Source organism: Dipodomys spectabilis, unplaced genomic scaffold (genome assembly GCF_019054845.1).
Source record: "Dipodomys spectabilis isolate Male_0828 unplaced genomic scaffold, ASM1905484v1 ptg000207l, whole genome shotgun sequence".
Lineage (NCBI taxonomy): Eukaryota > Metazoa > Chordata > Mammalia > Rodentia > Heteromyidae > Dipodomys > Dipodomys spectabilis.
Genome location: NW_024870884.1, coordinates 8560507 through 8578886, shown reverse-complemented (window position 1 = coordinate 8578886; position 18380 = coordinate 8560507). Strand labels below are relative to the sequence as shown.

General features: G+C 34.8%; 1 protein-coding gene across 1 annotated transcript in view; it reads left to right on the top strand.

Annotated features, from left to right (window-relative positions):
* Ctnna3 (catenin alpha 3) overlaps positions 1–18380 on the top strand; it is a 1268549-nt gene that overhangs the window by 929440 nt on the left and 320729 nt on the right. The window contains exon 11 of the mRNA XM_042696520.1: positions 15817–16017. Within this exon, the coding sequence (XP_042552454.1) occupies positions 15817–16017 (201 nt within the window). The remainder of the gene's footprint in view (positions 1–15816; positions 16018–18380) is intronic.

Here is an 18380-nt window from a genome sequence, read left to right as displayed (position 1 = left end):
GCATTTCAACAATCGTGATTGGAAAAGGAAATAAAAAAAAGAAAAGGCAACAAAATGAAAATTAAAGGAAAACAAAATCAGACCAGATGTTGTGAATGTGTTTTTCATGCAGAGATGCTTAAATGGGAGGAATGGCCTTCCAGGCAAGGTTGCTGGGATAATAACACTGAATTTGCTCAAGATGGTTTGATTAGATACTCTGATAGTGGAGATTTTAAACTAAAGGAGAATAAGCTATACAGGATTTCACTGCTCTTAGCATCTTAAAATAAATTTTATATCTTTATTCAACACTTTGAACAAAGATAATAATTTATCTGCATTTGGATTAATCTTAAAATGAAAAAAAAACATAATTTATTTTATATTTTATCAATTGTTTTCAACCCTTTACCTCATGCTACCAGTCGTGTTTGCTATTGTTACCGCTTTTCTAATAATATTAGCACAGGTATCATCACAGTCCCTACACTAGATTTTTTTGTACTGTGATTCTTAGATGGTCCTTTGCCTATTGTCTTTCCTACATAATACCTTATAGAGAGTTTATACTAGGTCCTATGCACTTACTGTAGTTGTTGTATTGCTCTTCATGCCATTTTTCATCTTTAGAAATGTCAGGAAGAAAAGAATGTGTTCTTCAGGACAGAAGCAGAGAATGTAGGGGTTAAACCACTTATTTAGTCTTAAATAACTAGTTTACATTTTCATGACTTTTCCCCAGTCTGATATCGACTGGACTGAAGAGGTGTATGTACAAAAGACCCTGACTTCTATTTTCTAAGTTGTGAGAGAACAACCAAAGATATTTCAAGTATGTGATGAAGGAGAATGTCATGTAAATCATAAACAAACTACCTAATAAGTGTTTGTAAATAAATTATGTGAGCTAAACCTGTTTGTAAGAATAAATATTTCATTTTTAGAAAATTCTCACTTTAGGAGTTCCTCCCATTGTGAGTTTTGTTTTTACCTTCTCTGTACACTAACACATCAGCAACTGTTGACCATATTTTTTTTTTTGGGGGGGGGTCTGGTCATGGGCCTGAACTCTGGGCCTGGGCGCTGTCCCTCAACTCTTCAGCTCAAGGCTAGCACTCTACCACTTGAGTCACAGCACCACTTCTGGCTTTTTTCTTTTTGCTTATGTGGTGCTGAGGAATTAAACCCAGGGCCTCATGCATGCAAGGCAAGTGCTCTACCACTGAGCCACCTTCCCAGCCCCCATGTTGACCATATTTTTATCATCTTTCATCTGACTTTTTTTGTGATGGTACTGGGGTTTGAACTCAGAGCCACACTCTCTTGATTTGCTTGGTCCTGGCTGTCATTGTACCACTTGAGCCACACCAACATTTTGGTGATTAATTAGAAATGAAATCTTGATGACTTTTCTACCTGGATGGCTTAAACCTAAGTCCTCTGTAGAAGTCTCGGCCTAGAATAATTGGCAGGAGGTATTAGAACCTGGTTAATAATTATCATTTAAAAATATTTATTCTATTATTAAGGAATTGTACACTAAAGTTTCAATTCAAATTCAACATATCATCTTGATCAGTGTTACCCCTTCCATCATCCTCCCATGTATATCAGTTTTTTCTTCTTTTTTTTTTGGCCATGGGGCTTGAACTCAGGGCCTGGGCACTGTCCCTCAGCTTTTCAGCTCAAGGCTGGGGCTCTACTCCTTGAGCCACAGCACCACTTCCAGCTTTTTCTGCTTATGTGGTGCTAAGGAATTGAGCTCTGGGGCTCCTGCATGCGAGGCAAACACTCTACCACTGAGCCAACTTCCCAGCCCTGTATATCAGTTTTACCCATCATTGTTTTTGCATTTTTATTGTCAAAGTGATGTACAGAGGGGTTACAGTTACACAAATAAGGTAATAAGTACATTTCTTATCGAACTTATTACCCCCTCCCTCATTTTTCTTCTCCTTTCCCTCCCTCCTCAAGTTGTACAGATTATTTCCAACATACTCTCTTGTGAGTATCACTGTTGTATTGATTCCCCCCTTGTCCTTTGTCTCACCATTCTGTTGTTCCCATTCCCTTCCTTAATTAAGATAAATTTAAGGGTACCAAAATCAAATACAGTGACAACAGGGGATAAACCATAGGGGGAAGAACATACAAAAGAAACAAGAAATCACAAAGTACATAAAACAACAACAACTAAGAAAAACCTCTTGTGTCTAGGTCTTGGAGTTCATTTCAATTGGCATCATCTTATATGGTCATATGTATGTAGCTCTTGAGCTATTCTGCTCATCTACTAAAATTATCCTAGATGTATACTAATTATTGCAAACCACCCATTATTCTTAAAAGAAAATATCTTTTTCTTCACATTTGCAGTGCTAGGCATTGAATTCAAGGCATTGTTCATGGTAGCTATGATTGTATCCCGTCTTATAGTTATCAACTGATAGAGAAATTTCTAGTCTTATTCCTTCAATCTTTGAGGAACTTATAAATACAAAATGAACTGAAAAATACATTTCTTCCAAAGCCAAAATGTACATGCTGAGACTCATCTGATCTCATTGGAAAACCCATGGCACATAATGCAATCAAGAACAGAAATTACATCATTGGAAAAGGAATTGGTCTAGTATTGTTTATCTACGTACATTATGACACTTCATCATTTTGTGACTATTTGGTAAAGGCTTATTTCTATGATTAAACTGTGAATTCTTCTGTTGCAAATATTCTGTTTTTTATGTTTTTAGTCAAAGGCTTTTTATATAAACCAGTTTGGCCTAGAACTTGAATTCTTCCCATCACTATATCACAAGTGTTGGCATTATAGGGACAGACCACAACACATGGATCAGACATGGAATTATTTGTTTTGTTACCTTTCATATGTGATAAAAGATCTACTGATAGAAACTCCATAAATACTTACTGAAGAATATTTCTTTAATAAATTATATGTTTAAATAATTACTATTTGAATTGAATGTATGTAGGTTTCATTGAATAAAAAAGTTTACCAGTTGCTATGTTTTTTGAGCATATAAAGAAAAAGTAGGAAATCCATTTTGAAAATCTAAGGGTGTTAAGTTTTATTAGCAGTATTAGTATTCTATTTGTCTAAGCAATATATCATGATTAATAAATGGCAGTATTCCCAGTTCTCTAATTCTTGCTGATTAAGGTTCTCTAATAGCTATTAAGGAATAATAGAATACAATTTTAAATAGCCATCATTAAATAGTAATATAATGTACTATTGCACACATTGTTGTTAATGGGAAGTATGTGCGTGATTTTTATTTTATTAATATAATTTGTTATTATTATTAAGGTGTGTACAAAGGTTTTACCAATTCATAAGTCATATAATAAATACATTTAGTTTTTTGAAAAGGTCACCCCTTACTTTGGTTTCTTCCAGCTGTGAATTATTTTGAAAATAAAAATTGATAATGCCATTGTCTATTGTTTTGGAAAATATTTCTATACATTTATTATAAATTATATAGCTGGGGGGGGAGGATGGGAAGGGATGGGAAGGGGAAACAAAGGAGGAGGCTACAATGCTTGATAAGAAATGTACTCATTATCTTGCCCAAGTAATTTTAACCCCTCTTTATAGTATTTTCACAATAAAAAATTTAAAAAGGAATATAGAGAATAAATCTGTACATCAAGCATGGTGACATATGTCTGTAATCCTAGCACTTGGGAGACAGAACAGGGAAATCATGAGTTAGAGTTACTACATAGGGAAACACCATCTTAAAACCTACTAGTAGTGATCCAGAATATTTTGTGAATACTAGAGATGGAACTTGCTACTTGGGTTTGCTTTAACCTCATAGAATTTGTCATCTATACAGTAAACTCATGATTTTAAATATATTAGTTTCCTAGACATAATTGCAAATGAAAAATAGAAGAGGAATTTGTGTTTTGGAGATCTGTTTGGGGTGGGGAGGGCAGAGGGGCATCTGAGAGCAAAATATTTGAATAGCAAGATGTTGTGTCCGACATATCTGTGTGCTAGGGTGCTGAGTATCCAACCCAGGGCTTCCATGCATTCTAGGAAAATATTCTACCTCTGAGATACATCGTCTCTCTCCAGTGCCTGCCTGACTTCAGCATAAACCCATTTACTAGGAAAATGAACTTCTTTGGGCCTATTTGTATAGGCATAGGCATCTAAGTCATATATCTCGTGATAGTTCTGTGGTTTATAATGGCTAGTCTATTCTTTTCTGTGAAGAAGTATATTTTAGATGGTAAACAAAATAGTTGAACAGTAATTTCTTAATATACTCTCATGGAGGAAGATACAAGGTTATAAAAATGTTTTCTATCTTTAAATGCATCTGTATGTTTGTTGTTCTATGTATAATATGCCTTGGTGTTTTAGCCTATTCTATAGAGTTCTTCTTAATGCCATTCCTTTAGGACTTCACTTTAAGTACTACAAAAACTTGTGTGTTTCTGCCCTAAAGTACATATTTTGTAATTGGATACCAAATAGTTTCGTATTTTGAACCATGGAAAAAGAGCATCACCCAAATGAACATCCAGTAACAGGCATCCAACATTAGCATCCAGTGTGCAGGAATTGAAAGGTTTTATTACATAATACTGGAGAATTGCTCACTACTGTCTGTTCCTGCTGACAGTCCTGATGTTCAGTCTGGTAAAATCCTCAAAGCTACTTGATTTTTTTTTAGCTCAGTGCTTTGTTATTAGATGTTAATTGGTTCCTGGTCTATGAAAGAGGAAGCAATGAGAGCATTAACATGAATAAGTTCAGTCAGAAGAATCAACTGAGAAAGACAAAGATCTGTTTTACTTTTCTTCAGTATGTTGTCAAGGTAAGGATGGTGTAAAACACAATGTTCAGGACTTAAAAATTTACACAAGAATAGCTAAGTATCTGAAGCACTGAGTTTTATTTGTCAAATTCTTCTAGCGTTGATTTCTCTGGAGTTGTTTCTAGAGTTCATTCTTCAGGTTCCCTGAAGCTATGATGGACTCACAAAATCTAGACTATTACCACTATTATAGCATTGTCTCTGCAAACTTTGAAGAATTGAAATTTAATTGAAATTACCCCTATTAAAATTTTAAATGTGTAGATGATATATGTCCAATCAAAATTAATGTGAATGCTCATAATGCCTGAAGTTATATAATAGTACAAACAATCTTTTGTAACATTTTTGTGAAATGTAGGAAATAATTCAAGCCTCCATCTCCTCCTATCTATCATCTGCTTGGCATAATTACATAACCATCATATCTTAAAGCCAGATAAGACCTTAGCATTTGTGTGACGTTAGCAGATTGAAAAAACCCTGATTTTTAAGTTATGACTCAACTATTGTCACTTTGTAAACTTTGGGGAAATATTTGCTTGCACGAAAACTCAACATTTCATTTATACAATGAGGTGTGGCAGACTTTATGCCTTTTTAATTTTAATTTTTACTGCTTCTTATTTTATTATCTGGATAGTTCAGATTATTAGCCTACTGAAGGACATGTTCATTGTTCCAAAGCTTTGCCAATAAAGAGTAAAACTTCTAAAAACATTCATGTACATGTGTGGTATTTATTTATTTATCAGTTTATTTATCAATTTATTTAAAAGTATGACTGTTGGATTTCTATTTCAACTACTAAACTGTTTTCTGAAGTTCTACATATTCTCCATCAGTGAATGGGAGTTCCTGTTGCTTCATATCCTTACCAACATTTGATATTGTCAGTGTGTTAGATTTTAGTAACTTTAATAGATATATAATAGGTTTTTTAAAAATTTGTAGGTACATGATATGGTATGATACTAGGCATCCTTCTTTGATGAGAAGTCTGATAGCTCTTTGTCTCATTTTTTTTACTAGTCTTATCTATGTATTTTAGAAATATCTTTCAGTTTATGGTTTGCCTTTCCATTTTCTTTTCTTTTTTTTGGTTATTTGTGGGTCTTGAATTCTGGGCCTGGGCATTGTCCCTGAGCTCTTTATCCCAAGGCAAGTGCTCTACCACTTGAGCCACCATTTCTTATCAGTGTCTTTTTACAGGAGAAAGGTTTCAATTCCATGAAGCCAAAATTACTATATTTTTCTTTTCATGGCTTATACTTACAGTTTTGCATTTCAAACTTAGGTCTGTGATTCAACGTGTAAATTTGGCTTTTCCTTATTCCTCAATATAGAACAATGCTTGAAAAATTAGTAGTTACCAAGCCAAGGTGCTTAATCTAAGAATAATTTTCCCACATTTAAAGTATGACTTACAAAGTTAAGTGTCCATGCATGAAAATTTCATTTTTTGAGATCCCCTAAGATGCTAAAACTTGCTTAAAGAGGATTAAATAAAAGAGAATGGTTCAAAAACAGAGCTGGCCCTACAGCAATAAAAGTGTAACCTTCAGACTTACCTTTTTATTTTCCAAAATTATTTCTGATTCTACCAGATTAAAAAATCATTTATGTCACTATATACCATTTATATGACTATGGGTTGGTTTTTTTTTAAAGTGTGCATCTATCACTGCAGAGTTTTACATATCCTAATCTATAGTAATAAGTGGTAGAATAAAGATGTGACATATCTTGGGAGACTAAGGCAGGCACTAATTCTAAAACATTCTGAGATAAATATTGCTGAGACACTGGCTTGAAGTAGTTCTTGACTAAATCATTCTGTGAGATATTAATCTGGAAGCTGGTCATTGTGATCAAATTCTTGCCAAACAGAAAATTGAGTGTACCTAAGCAGATATATGAGCAACAACTTTACATATTGCTTCATTCTGTTGCTTTCTTTCTTTCATATATTTTTGATAAATGGAAAGAAAAATAACTTTGTTTGTTGGTCACTTGGGTGCTTATCTGTGAAATGGGGGTTAAATTAATAGTTGTTCATCTCAGTGGGTAAAAACAGAAACAAGTTTCTTTATAATTAAATTTAACTTAATTTACCCCTTGGGCTTTTATGTTGTTGTCAAGACAAGCTAACCTTAGACTTTCCAACTTAAGTAATTCATTCTATTTTGAACTATAACTCAGTTTCTTTAGAAATAATTATTATGTCCTCCTCAGAATTTTTGTCTTTTGTATATAGATATTGGTCAAAGAGTAACAGGGACTTCTAATGATGTATAATGATTCAGTGGTCGGTAACATTTCTTTTCTTGTTAGGCTTGGCCTTAGATATATTCAGATTTAGCGTCAGAAATTCAAAACAAAACCCAAACTCCTTTTTGCCTTTTGTTACACTTATTTCTTCAAATAAAATGTGCATATATTCTTAGTACATCATTTGGGCAATTGATTTATAAAATTCTCCTTTGGCAGTTAAAAACGTTGTTAAATTTTTTGATCACATCAATTTTCATTTATTTTCTACCTTCTTGAGGTAACAAGAGTTGATCATTAACTTCTGCCTTTTACTGGAGAAAACTGCATAAATGCAACAAAATTATAGAAACAAATTAATTAAAAATACATCTCAAACTCTTCTTTCAAACCTTTTATAATGGAGGAAAGTGGAGCTAACTAGAGAAGTTTGCAACAAATGAACCTTTCAGAGAAAATTAACTCCTTTATTGTCCCATGTGCTACTATTTTTCCAACATAATGGAAATTTGCCCTATGCGCCTCAGGAAGGCTCTAAGATGAATGATGGCAAATGTCCCTAACTCAGCAATTCTGTGCTTTTAAAAGTCAAGCTTTTGAGCACCTGCAGTTCAGGACTTTCTACCCTTACCTCAAAACAGAAGTGAAATTGATACACTAAAGCTTTGAAGACCAAATTTCCTGAAGTGGTTCTTCTTCAAAACACAGTGTTCTAATAATATATCCTCTCACCATTAAACCATATTTAAGTGATATAACTTTTGAGCACAAGTAAAACTTCCATGAAGAAAAATATAATCAGAAGTAGAACTCTTAATGGCTGTTACTGGGTCTGCTGAATGAACCAACTCCGTCAGCAAATTCTTAAAGGATATAACAGTTGGGAGTGTTATACAAGTTATGTGGTATATATTTTTTTCTTTCCTAGAGGTTTATGGACTGTATAACTGGCTTAAAAAAACTCAAGCCATTTATGAAGGAAATTATAGATACAGAAATTCACCTGACAGATGACTTATAACCCAATGATCAATTTTGAGAAATTAGCTTAATATTTAGCTGTTCTGTCTATGTGGGAGGTATCCAACATTTTTATTTCCTTTTTCTGGAACTCTATGTTTAGAATTTCACACAAGTAGATGTTGCCAGCATTCTGTAAAACATTCACGGTAGTCTAAATTGTCACAATAGGGGAAAATTTTTTTGAACCATTTCTAATATATTTGTGCTGTATTTAATTCCCAAGAGCATTTAGTCATCATTTCCAACATTTTAGCTGCCTTGGATTAAGTTTGATTATATGCTTTTTGTCACATATTTCATTCTTATTTTTCATACTGCATATGATTTGTAGGGCATTTATTTCTATGCTTAACCTTACATCTATTTTTCTTTAACATGATTAACACTATGGATTCTGACAACATTATTCAACTACACAAAATAACCACACAGCTTCCTATAAAGCCAAATAAACTCCCCCAAATCCTTCCTTTATTTGTTCTCAGATTTAAACAATAGACATTGAGAATATTTCATACTGTTATTCGGCAGAAGTACCCACTGAATTCAGCTACTGAATATTCTTTATTTTCTCCTGTGAAAAATTTACTGGGATAAAATAGTTTGTGGCAGTTAAAATTTCATCTTTAATCAAACAGAAATTATAGAGTTTATTAGATAATTAATCTTCTAAGAATTAACAATTTTTTTCTCTATGAATTCACTTTTATGGGATAGAGCAAAATTGGTACAATAGTCCATTTATAAGCACCTCTAGTGAATACAGAATAAACATTGTATTCATTAAAGTACACATCTGTGGACTTAAATAAAAAATGATGTTTTTTATGAAGTCTACAGTTGTACTTAAGTTCATTGAGAAATATGATTAGAAGATTTACATGTACTTTCTGTTGACATGGGACAGTGCCTCAGTTTATTAGAAGTTGTAACAATATATTAGGTTAAAACTCAAATGAATTTTTCTGAATATTTTCAGTCTCTTATCCTTTTTCACAAAAATGGCCTTCATGTTCTTGGTATCACTTGGATTGATTGAATTTCAGACCACAAAAATAGGTCTACTTCTGTTCATGACCTGTATGTAATTTAGTATCCAGGCAAAACAATTTACCTTACAAGGGGCATCTTGTAAAAGTGCTTCATTCCTTTATTTAAAAACATTCTGCTACATTAACAATAGTCAAATCTCAGTTTAGGCAGTTAATATTATGCTTCAAGGCATAACATCAAGTTTCTGTCCTTAGACATATTTTAAAATCTACCAGAGATAATTATAGGCTAAAACACAGGAACAAGCTCAAATGGACACATATAAACCATTTCATGTGAATCTTACACAGCATAGAACCAGGTATATGTTGTTACAGAGTGAAAGGTTGGCTAGATGTCCTTGGAAGGATATATTTGGAGTCATTTATTGAAAGTATAGTAAGAATTGAATGAGCAGGCCAAAGAAAATGGGTAGTCTAGGTCAACATTTTAATATTCACAGGACAGAGGCATGGAAGAGCATGAGGGATTTTGAGAATTATATGATTAGTAAAGTCACCTTGTTTAGAGATTTATTACGTGTGGTTTTGATGAAGACTAATCAAGAAATAAAAAGCAAATAATGAGTGAATGAATAAATAAACCAACAGGAGCAATTCCAAACCCCCAATACATCATATGCATGTGTTATTTCTACAGCTCTGTTGATGTGGAGCAATTCTGTCAGTCCCCATTTTTAATTCCTTCTAAATAATTGCGTATTTGGCTGAATGTCTCCTTGCTGTGAATTTTGTGAATGATGTGCTGAAGTTCTAAAATGAAACATGCATCTCTGTTGAAAGACAACATGTCTTTAGTGGATGTTTGTCATTATTAGGAGAAAAATAATTTAAGCATGGGAAGTTCAGCCATGAACACCTTTATCCTGAGCATTCTTGATGCTGTTTCTATAAAGCTGTATAACTCGTGGATACCAAGGGTCCACTGTAAATATCACTGACACAAAGGACTTTTAAAGGGGTCAGTTGTAAGAAAGGTCATCCAAGACTATTCTATGATATTTGATTTTATTCTGCATACGAAGAGGACGGTGTGACTATGTAAGAAAGTCACATCACAAGTGGTGATTCTCTGTAGCTTCTGCACTGTGTCAATACATACACAAGCCAACTGAGAGGGAAACAGAGACAGGGAGAAAGACAAGAGTCAACACTTTCTTCTGGAATACTATGTCTTTTGGTTGTCATTGTTTTCTGGGTCAATTTTAATATATAGAATCTTTACAGATGTTGCGTGGTGGTTCATATGGAAATGCCAGAATCCCAAAGCACTAATTCTTTTAGTATTCTTTTAATTTCTTTAAAAAAATGCCATTAAGCCAGTTGCCAGTGGCTCACACCTGTAATCCTAGCTATTCAGAAGGCTGAGATCTGAGGATCAGGGTTCAAAGCCAGCCCCGGCAGGAAAGTCCATGAGATACTTATCTCCATTAAACCACTAGAAAACTAGAATCTGAGCTGTGGCTCAAGTGGTAGAGAACTTGCCTTGAGCTGAAGAGAGCAGGGACAGTGCCCAAGCCCAGAGTTCAAGCCCCACTCCCCCCTCCCCAAATTCCATTAACATAGTGTGGTGTTGCATGCTTATAATCCCAGACTTTAATCCTTGTATTCCACAGAATCCATGGAGGCTGTGTCACACAGTGCTATCTTCTCTCTCAAAAATGACCAACAAGCAAAAGCAAATCATTGCCCATGTTGTGAATATTGAACCTATTTACCCATCTCTCACTAGTTCTGTCTGGGAATATTGACCATTTTATAGGGAAAAAAGGTGTTACTGTACTATAATAATAGCTCATTTTCTTTTCGTAATCATGTTGAGAGGGAAGGGAGAGGAAATCTGGGAACATATTTCAAAATATTACTTTTATTCTGGGAATTTATTTGTTCCAATTAATATTTAAAACTTTATACAACATTTTGTGTTTGTGTGTATGTGTGAGTGCTTGTGTGTTCACAGTCTTCAGGGTTATTTCTTTACAATATAAAATTGTATTTTTCACATTTTTCATTGTATACCTATTTAGAATATTTCTGTAATTTTATTAAACCATATAGCAGGTCAATTATCATTAACAAAATGGAACTCTAGGATTTTATTCTTCATATATTTAACAAATATTTTTAGTTTTGAATCTCTGTAATATTGCTTTCATTGAGAATTCTGTGTTCCATCATTTTTATTTTATTTTCATTTTAACCTAAAAGCTATCACTAAACTCAACCTACATACTACACCAATCTAATATCAACTTAAACTAGAATCACATGTAATCAATCAAAAGAAATCTTCAAATGCATATTTTGTATTTCAGAGAATTTTCTATAAAAATATCTTAATTTTCCTTCAAAATTAATTTTCACCTCCTTAGTGTGTATGGTCAGATGTTAATATTATATGCTAGATTTCTGTGATTAAAAGGAACTCACCAGGCTGGGAGGTGGTTCAATGGTAGAATGCTTGCTTTGCATGCATGAGGCCCTGGGTTCGGTTCCTCAGTGCCACATAAGCAGAAAAAGTCAGAAGAGGCGCTGTGGCTCAAGTGATAGAGCGCTAGCCTAGAGCTGAAGAGCTGAGGCACTAGAGTGCAGGCCCAGAGTTCAGGCCCCACGACTGACAAAAATAAATAAATAAAATAAACTCACCTCAAAACTTTATGCTAATAAGGTGAGAATCCGGAAGAAATGGATGAATTTCTAGCAAATACTGACATGCCGAAATCAAACCAAGATGATTTAAACCAACTTAACCGACCCATATCAAGCATCAAAATAGAAGCAGCAATTAGAGAGCTCCCACCCATGAAAAGCCCAGGACTGGATGGATTTACAGCTGAATTCTACAAGGCCTTCAAAGCAGAACTCACACCAATAGCCTCCAACTTTTCAATGAAATTGAAAGAGAAAGTTCACTACCGAACTCTTCCTATGAAGTCATCATAACCCTCATCCCCAAACTAGGCAGGGATTCATCAAACAAAGAGATAGACCTATTTCTTTGATGAACATTGATGCAAAACTTCTCAACAAAATTTTGGCCAATTGATTTCAACAACTCATTAAAAAAATCATACACCGTGATCAAACAGTATTCATTTCAGTGATGCAAAGCTGGTTCAATATATGCAAATATAATTCATCACATCAACAAGAGGAAGGATAAGAACCACATGATTATCTCAATAGATGCAGAAAAAGCATTTGACAAGATCCAACACCCCTTTATGATGAAAACGCTGGAAAAAACTAGGAACCCATGAAACATTTCTCAATATAATAAAGGCTGTGTATGACTAAGCTACTGTCAGCATTATACTTAATGGGGAAAAGCTAAAGCCATTTACTCTAAATTCAGGAACAAGACAAAGATGTCCACTCTCTCCAATTCTTTTCAATTTAGTACTAGAATGCCTAGCTAGAGAGCAATAAGACAAGATGTACACATAAAGGGGATCCAAATAGGGAAAGATGAAGTAAAACTCTCCCTCTTTGCAGATGGCATGCTCTTATACTTAAAGACCCCATGGACTCCACTCCCAAGTTACTCAAATTGATCCAGAACTTTGGCAAAGTAGTAGGGTATAAAATTAATCCACATTTGTTAGGAAATAAAAAGACTTGGAAAAAATTATATTAAGTGAAGTAAGCCAGGCCCAAAGAAACATAGGTCTCATGGTTTCCCTTATTTGCAATAACTGGTATATGTCTGAGAAAAGCAGAAACAATCAGATAAGTTGATGTTAGGAGAAATGAACTCCAAGATAAGGACTCAAATGTTTTTCTTTCTTGCTATTGTTTCTAACATATTTATAAAATATTTCTTTGTTGCTTTGTATGTCCCTCGCCTACGGTATAACCCCTGTTTTCACTGTATTTGATATTGTTATAATTTATGGAGGGGAAGGGAAAGAACAAAGTGTTTAGATAAGGATAAAGGTGGACCCATTGCAACAATGAGCTGTACAAGTCGTTATGTGTAAAAACCAACTTTACAATTTTGGTGGGAGTTGGGGAGGGGAGATGGGAAGGGATGGGAAGGGGAAACAAAGGAGGAGGCAACAATGCTCGATAAGAAATGTACTCATTATCTTGCTCATGTACTTTGCTCATGTACCTTGCTCATACCTCTGTATGGTATTTTCACAATTAAAAAAATGAAAAAAATAAAAAAATAACCAACAAAAATCAAATCAATGGCTTTTCTACATGCCAATAATGAGAAGAGTGTGGATGAAATCAGGAAAGCAATAGCCTTAGGAAAGCAATAGCCCCAGGAAAGTAATAGCCCCACAAAAATATAAAATACCTAGGAGTTACCTTAACTAAAGAAGTGTAGGACCTCTATGATGGAAACCTTAAAAATCTGAAAAAGGAAATTAAAGCAGAACTAAGGAAATGGAAAAACCTCCCATGATCCTGGATTGGGAGGATTAACATCATGAAAATGGCAATATTTCCAAAGGCTATCTACAAATTCAATATAATACCCATCAATATCCTAACCTCATTCTTCAATGAAATAGAAGAAGCAACCCAAATGGAACAATAAAAGATCCTGAATAGCAAAAACAATCCTTAGTAGAAAGCACTGGAGGAATATCAATTCCAAATTTCAAACTTTACTACAAAGCTATAGTAATCAAAACATCTTGGTACTGGCACAGGAACAGACCTGAGGACCAATGGAATAGGACTGAAGATGCAGAAATGAACCCACAGATCTATAACCACCTAATCTTTGACAAGGGAGCTAAAAAAGTAGAATGGAAAGAAGACAGCCTCTTCAGTAAATGGTGCTGGCAAAATTGGTTAAACACCTGTAGAAAACTAAAATTATATATCACTATGCACCAGAATCAACTCCAAATTGATCAAAGATCTCGAAGTCAAAGCCAACACCCTGAAAACAGTATAGGAAAGAATAGGAGAAACTCTAGGGCTACAGGAAAGAATAGGAGAAACTCTAGGGATCCTTGGCACAGGTCAAAATTTTCTTTTTTCTTTTTTTTTCTTTTTTCTTTTTGTTGGTTATGGGACTAGAACTCTGGGCCTGGGCGCTATTCCTCAGCTCTTCAGCTTAAGGCTACTGCTCTACCACTTGAACCACAGCATCACTTCTGGTTTTCTGAGTGGTTTATTGGAGATAAGAGTCTCACGGAGTTTCCTGCCCAGGCTGGCTTGAACCGCAATTCTCAGATCTCAGCCTCCTGACTAGCTAGGATTATAGATTTGAGCCACCACTCCCAGTCTAATAAGGAACCAGAAACACAAGAATTCAAAGAAAAGTTGGACCAATGGGATTACAGGAAACTGTATAGCTTCTTTATAGCACAGGACATAGCTAACAAGATCAATAGAAAGTCCATGGATTGGGAGATCTTCACTAGCTACACAATGGACAAGGGTCTCATATAAAATATACTTAGAACTCAAAAAATTAAATCCCCCAAAAACAAATCCTCAAAGAAACAACTGCCTAATAAATAAGTGGGCTAAAGACTTAAAGAGAAACTTCTCTGAAGAGGAAAGAAGGATGGCCAATAGACATATGAAGAAATGCTCAACCTCCCTAGGCATAAAAGAAATGAAAATCAAAACAACATTGAGATACCACCTCACCACAATTAGAATGGCTAGAATCAAGATCCCTAATAACAAAAGATGCTGGAGGGGATGTGGACAGAAGGGAACCTTACTGCATTGTTGATGGGAGTGAAAACTTGTTCAACCACTTTGGAAAGCAGTATGGAGGTTCCTCAAAAGACTCCACATAGAGCTCCCCTTTGACCCAGTAAATCCACTTGTGGGCATTTACCCGAATGATCACAAACAAGACCAGACTAAAGCTACCAGCACATAATGTTTATTGCAACATTATTTACCATAGCTAAGATATGGAACCAACCCAGATGCCCTTCAGTAGATGGATGGATCAAGAAAATGTGGTATATAGAATTCTATGCCTCTATCAGAAAGAATGATATTGCCCCATTTGTTAGGAAATGGAAAGACTTGGAAAAAATTATATTGTGAAGTAAAGCAGGCCCAAAGAAAATAGGTGATGATTTCCCTTATCTACAATGACTAGTAGATGTCTAGGACAAGTAGAAAAGATCAAAAGCTATGTTCATATGACCATATAAGATGGTGCTAAATGAAATGAACCCCACAATAGGAACTCAAGATGTTTTATCTTTCTTGCTGTTGTTTTTAACCTACTTATAATGTACTATGTGATTTTTCTATTTCTTTTGTATGCTCTTCCCCCATGGTATAACCCCTCTTTTCACTGCATTTGATTCTGGTGCCCTGAATCTTGTATATACATTCTTCTAATTTGAGGAGGAGAAGGAAATAACAAAATGCTGAAATAGATACAGGTTGACCCATTGTAACAATGAAATATACAAAACACTATGTTGAAAACTGAACTTTACACTTTGTGGGGGGAGGGAGGAGTTGAAGAGATGTGGGGGAAAAACAAAGGAGGCAGTAACAGTGCTTGATAGGAAATGTACCAATTACCTTACTCCTGTAACTGTAAGCCCTCTGTACAGAATCTTTACAATAAAACTACATATTAAAAAAATAAACATCCCAAATCAATGTGATCCATTTACTTACAGAAAGCCACATCCTGGAAGATGTCAACAAGTGCATCATAGCCCTGAGAGACCAGGATGCTGATAATTTAGACCGGGCTGCAGGTGCTATCAAAGGTCGAGCAGCGAGAGTCGCTCACATTGTCACTGGTGAAATGGACAGTTATGAACCAGGGGTCTACACTGAAGGTGTAATGAGAAATGTCAACTTCCTTACAAGTACTGGTGAGTCTCTGTCCCCACTGACAACCACACAGATTCTGATGTTTAAATCTGCATTGCTACCAGATCTTCACACATAGAAAAAAAAAACATACAAAAAAACAAACTCAGTCTGTGGCACATGTTTTGACATATAGAATGTTGCTATGCAATTTTTTCCATATTACTAGCCTACATTTAAAATAATATCCTTCATTTGAAATTTAGCCCAGTGAAGAAAGTATGTTTAAGGAAAGGTGGTCTATCATAAGCACACATGATATAAGTGACTCATAAGCCTTAGTTATTTATGGGTTTTATTGCTAGAAATATTTAGAAATGCAGTTAGGACAGGCTGGTACTAGGGAAATAATAGTTTCCAGGTTGTGCACTAGCTATCTTTTCGGTATCCTAGTTTTTTTATTGCATAACTTAAATATGATGACTCCTTAGTATGTGTCCAGAGAAATGCTGTCTACCAAAATTGTTTGCAAAATGACATTTTTGTCCTTGTCCATTATCTTCTTTGATTGCTTAGGAAATAATGTAAGGATTTCGCTGTGGTTGTTGTACCCAAGTTCCTATTTTCTAAAATCAGCCAGTACGTGCTTTGAATCACTCTGAAAAAAATGGCACTCTTTCTAAAAGTATTATTAACATTTCTTCAAGAGACTTATAGAAGTGTCAGGATTCATATGGATTCATAAATAATGAGGAGAGTCAACTATTTTTATATGCCATTATTCCAGATCTCTCTTCCTGTGAAAACCCTTTGTGAATTTGTGAAATCCACAAGTAAAGCTTTTATTGCTTCCTTTGTGTATCCATGATTCCTAAAGTATTTGAAATTCTATACCTAAATCACCCACCCTACAGAGTCATTCTTTCTGTTATGCATAAGGCATATTAAACTTGGAAGACTATATATTGTTTAGTGAAAAGGGCAGAAGGCACATGGATGAATGTTTTGCTTTTATTTTTTTGAAGCTGTTCTGGAGATGAATTAATTAAAAGAAACATCCTAACAGATAGCACTCACTAGAAACTATTTCTGAAGAGCCATTGCACAAGGCAAAATTAGCAAGGATAGCAGAGATGGATCTTTAGGTTTTGATTTCTCTAGTACAATGATACAGAAAATAATAAAACCTGGGGCAGGATTTTCTCATTATGCATTTAAGAACATTCTAAAACTAACTAAACAGTATAATTTTGCTAAGGAATGACAAAGGATAGATATCTACAACTCTTGGTATGTCACTGATGTTTGTGTACCCAGGCCTTCAAATTACAGCTGTCACAAATTGGACTATAGTTGCAAATCTCCCAGTTGTATAGCTGTGAAATACTGTACTTTCCTGAGAAGGTAGTTGGGTTATGATATCTCACTTTCTCTTCCTGTGCTAGATTGCAGTGCTCCTTTCTTGTTGGTCAAAATCAAATACAGAGTTTTCTGTATCTGGCTAGCTTCCACCTTTAAAAATGGAACTTTGCAACGGAAGAAGGGAAATGAATTGGTAAAGTGAACTTCATCATGTCTTAGTAATCATATTAGCAATGTCTTATAGGGATATTCTTTATACTCATGATACCTGTTTGAGATTCTGATACCAAGTTTACAGATTTTGGTTTGTTTGTTTGTTATTTCTGCTGCAACTGGAGCTTGAACTCAGAGTCTGGCACAGTTGCTTACTTTATAGCTCAAGGTTGGTGCTCTACCATTTGAGACACAGCTCAAATTGTGGCGTTTTTTTGGATAGTTAATTAGAGATAAGAGTTGCACAGGCTTTCTTCTTGGGCTGATTTTGGATTATAATTTTCAAATCTCAGCCTGGTAAGTAGCTGGGATTACAGGGATGAGACACCAGTGCTTGGCAAGTTTATATTTTTATACTCCATTGGAAAGAGTATTTATTGGCTGCAAGGATGGAAAGCAGCAGAAATTAAGTTCTAAAATGGTCTATATGGAGTCTTTTGAGGAACATCAATTTTAAAAAATCCCCAGCAATCCCACTTTTGAGCATTTACCCAAATGAACACAAACAAGGCCATACTAAAGCTACCAGCACAACTATGTTTATTGCAGTATTATTTACCATAGCTAAGATATGGAACCAACCCAGATGCCCTTCAGTAGATGAATGGATCAAGAAAATGTGGTATATATACACAAAGGAATTCTATGCCTCCATCAGAAAGAATGACGTTGTTTCATTTATTAGGAAATGGAAAGACTTGGAAAAAATTCTATTAAGTGAAGTAAGCCAGGCCCAAAGAAACATAGGTCCCACAGTTTCCCATATTTGCAATAACTAGTATATGTCTGAGACAAGCAGAAATGGTCAGATAAGTTGATGTTACGAGAAATGAACGCGAAGTTAAGGACT